The sequence below is a fragment of the Rasamsonia emersonii genome (assembly GCF_000968595.1).
Source record: "Rasamsonia emersonii CBS 393.64 chromosome Unknown ctg1118621760756, whole genome shotgun sequence".
NCBI classification, from domain to species: Eukaryota; Fungi; Ascomycota; class Eurotiomycetes; order Eurotiales; family Trichocomaceae; genus Rasamsonia; species Rasamsonia emersonii.
In genome coordinates this window covers 1-3,211 of record NW_013562754.1, presented here as the reverse complement: position 1 = coordinate 3,211, position 3,211 = coordinate 1, and the positions used below count along the sequence as shown (strand labels likewise).

The 3,211-nt window shown below is 50.5% G+C and overlaps 7 protein-coding genes across 7 annotated transcripts; 3 read left to right on the top strand and 4 right to left on the bottom strand.

Moving 5' to 3' along the window:
• On the bottom strand, positions 1–770 carry T310_8463 (MFS sugar transporter; the record flags this gene model as incomplete). The annotated part of the gene is made up of 4 exons (XM_013468762.1): positions 1–130; positions 185–201; positions 267–546; positions 602–770. Coding segments are annotated over 4 exons (596 nt in total), but the record flags the coding sequence as incomplete, so codon positions are not given.
• T310_8462 (uncharacterized protein) lies at positions 177–815 on the top strand (the record flags this gene model as incomplete). Its single annotated transcript, XM_013468761.1, has 1 exon — positions 177–815. A coding segment is annotated over one exon (639 nt), but the record flags the coding sequence as incomplete, so codon positions are not given.
• T310_8461 (uncharacterized protein) lies at positions 604–915 on the bottom strand (the record flags this gene model as incomplete). Its single annotated transcript, XM_013468760.1, has 1 exon — positions 604–915. The coding sequence occupies one exon, from the start codon at positions 913–915 to the stop codon at positions 604–606; it is 312 nt and encodes a 103-aa protein (XP_013324214.1).
• Positions 608–943, top strand: T310_8459 (uncharacterized protein; the record flags this gene model as incomplete). Its single annotated transcript, XM_013468759.1, has 1 exon — positions 608–943. A coding segment is annotated over one exon (336 nt), but the record flags the coding sequence as incomplete, so codon positions are not given.
• T310_8458 (uncharacterized protein) lies at positions 816–1,115 on the top strand (the record flags this gene model as incomplete). The annotated part of the gene is made up of 1 exon (XM_013468758.1): positions 816–1,115. A coding segment is annotated over one exon (300 nt), but the record flags the coding sequence as incomplete, so codon positions are not given.
• Positions 1,112–1,390, bottom strand: T310_8457 (uncharacterized protein; the record flags this gene model as incomplete). Its single annotated transcript, XM_013468757.1, has 1 exon — positions 1,112–1,390. A coding segment is annotated over one exon (279 nt), but the record flags the coding sequence as incomplete, so codon positions are not given.
• Positions 1,131–1,427, bottom strand: T310_8456 (uncharacterized protein; the record flags this gene model as incomplete). The annotated part of the gene is made up of 1 exon (XM_013468756.1): positions 1,131–1,427. The coding sequence occupies one exon, from the start codon at positions 1,425–1,427 to the stop codon at positions 1,131–1,133; it is 297 nt and encodes a 98-aa protein (XP_013324210.1).
• Positions 1,428–3,211: the final 1,784 nt, after the last annotated feature.

Sequence of the window (3,211 nt, the reverse complement as noted above, 5' to 3'; positions counted from 1 at the left end):
TCGCCGGTGCCGCCGATGTAGTTGGTTCCGTAGTCGATCCAGAACGAGACCATGATACCGAACTCGATCGAGAACTGTTGGATACCGACCAGCATGCCACGGATTTCAGGAGGAGCACACTCGGCGTTGTCTGCGAATCGATCAGCTGCTGTCGACTGTCGTTTTTAGCACTCTGACGACTTACACATCGGAACAATCATCCTGCTCCAGTTAGCAACGTTCCCAAGACATCACGTTCCAAAAAAAAACATCACTGCAGCACTTACGAGAGAGAGCCCACGCCCATGCCGGTGATGAACCGACCCGCAAGGATGGACTTGGGTCCGGAGGCGCTGACAGCGGTGCACTGGATGACGACACCCAGGATGAAGATGGCCGTGCTGACCAGGATGGAGTACTTGCGGCTGAGCACCTCGGCGAGGAAACCCGAGTACAGTGTTCCGAACCAGGCACCCAGTTCAAGGATCGCAGTGAGCCAACCCTTCTTGGTCGAGTCGGCGACGTATTCGCCCATGTGCTTTCCGAAGGAGGTCATGGTCAAGATGCCTGCACCGGTCAGCCCGTCGATTCTCTACCATCCCATTACGCGAATGCCACTCACCGCTAAAAACACCCTGGTTGTAACCGTAGAGCAAACCGCCCAAGCACGCAAACGTCGCGATACCGACGACGCGCAGGTTCTGGAAAAACGCCAGCGGCCCCGTCGACCGGGCGAGCGCCAGCCGGCGCTTCAGGGCCGCATCTTCGGTCTGCGAGTACACAGGAGCCATGGCCGCAGGCAAGCTGTCGCTGTCGGAGAGCCAGGGAGCAGTTGAGGAGCAGACGAACGAGCGAGCAGGGCGTGCATCTCCGACCGGGCGTTCGTTTATATTGTTTTCGGACCGACCGTTTTGGCCAGCTGCATCGGCGGCGCATTCAGGCTGAATGCTCGCGAGCCGGATAAAATGGCGGACGGCATCTCATTGGCGACGCCCGCAGCCGGGGATGCCATGTCGCCTCCAGTCTCCAGCCGACTCCAGTTCTTCATCTCCACGGGGATGAGGCCGGCTACCCCGGGCGGCGGCCGTGCTTATTTGCCGGCCTCGGGAGCGCAGCCGGCTCCAGCACCAGCCTAATCCCCGACGGGCAGGTCAGCAGCCATCGACCAGGACACTCGTAGACATCTGCAGCCAGCCTGCAGCCAGACAGTGTTGGTCACATCTCGATCTCGTTCTGCGCTGCTCCTGACGATCGCTTCTGGACTGCGTAGTCGTCCGTACTCGTACTCGCGATCCCGGCTTACTGCCATCCCACGTGTTGCATGCCATGCCATGTGGAACTGCTCGTGTGGAACCTGCATGGCGAGAGCAGGCCAATGCCTGCTCCGCTCGTCGTTGCTCTCCACTGTCGCTCAAGCCACCAACAACACTGACTGGACGTGTGAGCATTTACCCAGCTTTCAGTGCCACTGCCATCTGCCACCGGATGACCGGCAGGTGACAGCTGATGTAATTATCAATGTGCTGCTGTGGTCTGTTCGATGGCAGCTGAAGCTGGTAGAATCTTCGCCGTCTGCTCGTGCTGGCAGTGACTGGTGTCCGTGCGGAGTATCGCATGGACCTGGCTGGCGTGAGAGATGCTGGATGCAACGTCTCGACTACTAACAGCTGTCAGCTCGATCCTGCAGCAGTAAACGCATTAATCATCAAGTAGTACTCAGTGCAGTACAGTCGTCCGCTGCGACAGTCCTAACCGCGTTGGCGGATAAATGGCGGGAGAATATTCTCCTTACTGCCGGGAATTTTTCCCCGTGGGAAGATGGCGGAGTCGGCTAAAACATCTGCGCCAACCACCGTTCGGATGGAAGGGAGTGGCAGTTATGTAAGAATGGTGCAAGATGTTGGATCTCTAAGTTGTCTGATCGAGTGATCCAGTCTGATCCTGTTGAGATCTGAGTTTGACGAGGTTGATTGTGTGTTGAGGGAGTTGTCGAGGGAGTATCTCTTTTCTCTGTGGTGGTCGATTACGGTCACCTGATACGCGCCATCATATTCAGGCATCAATACAATAGCAAAAAGAATTCCTGACGGACTATTCAAGAACAGACTGGATAATATTAATCAGTTGTCAGATTACTGCCAATCAGTCGAAGCAAGCATCCAACCAATCCAACATCATCTTGCATGTGCTAATAGAGGAATGGAGTACCCCTGCACGTATCTAGATAGATGCCTCACACCAGCCGATCTGAGATCCACATCATCGCTACAATAAGCAAGATCTTCTCAATCAAATCTAGAAGTAATGGAATACTATAAAAATATAATCTAGTGTAAGTTGGATCGAAGATCATGGGACCGCGCTTTCAAGCAAAATTCATCACTGTTGCTTTTTTTTTACGTATATATCTACCTTTTTTTAAGAAAGAAAAATACTTTTAGTCTCTATCATAAAGTTACACCTACTATAAAGTTAGTATATAATATAAGCTATTATTATAGTATTTAGAAGCTATAATCACATACTTCCATTTTATTTAATATCGATTTCTTTTTCCTTCTCGACGTGCAGTGGCATCCTTCACAGCTGACCAGTGAGTTAGTTTCCAGCATTTTGAGCATGGTTCTCATGCATCCAGTCAATAAATACACGTTTCAATATAGATCTTCAAAGCATGCATGGAGTATTCGCAACCATTACTGAAGTTCAAGTGTTGACTGGACCTGGAAGTCGTCCAGGCGAGATTAGTGCTCTGTACGTGTCGAAAAATATCTATTCTTTCTTTTCTGTTGATATTTCTCTCTGGAGTGAAATACTGCTATTCTCTGTATCATCTATATCTACTGGATAGGTGATCCTTCTATAAGCTAGACTAGACGATAACAATATAATCCTACCTATTACTATTAGAGAGCAAAGGATTCTACTAATAAAATCCAAGTCTCGACTCTCAGAATAAAGTATATACACCTTAAGATAATTAATGAATTAATTAATTAATTAATACGACTGACTATGCGGATGCCTCTAGGCCTATAGTACCCTCTCAGCCCCTCAGGCTGTAACTCGGCCCCTTTTTTAATAAAAATATAAAATAGTATACGATGAGACGGTTAGTGGGGCGCCGGAAACGGCCGCTATTGCACGGTCCATCTGCCGCCTCTCACCGCCTGCCCCCGAGGGTGATCTGATTGCCCGATCCGGCTTAGACAGGGCCGATGTTACCTGTTTG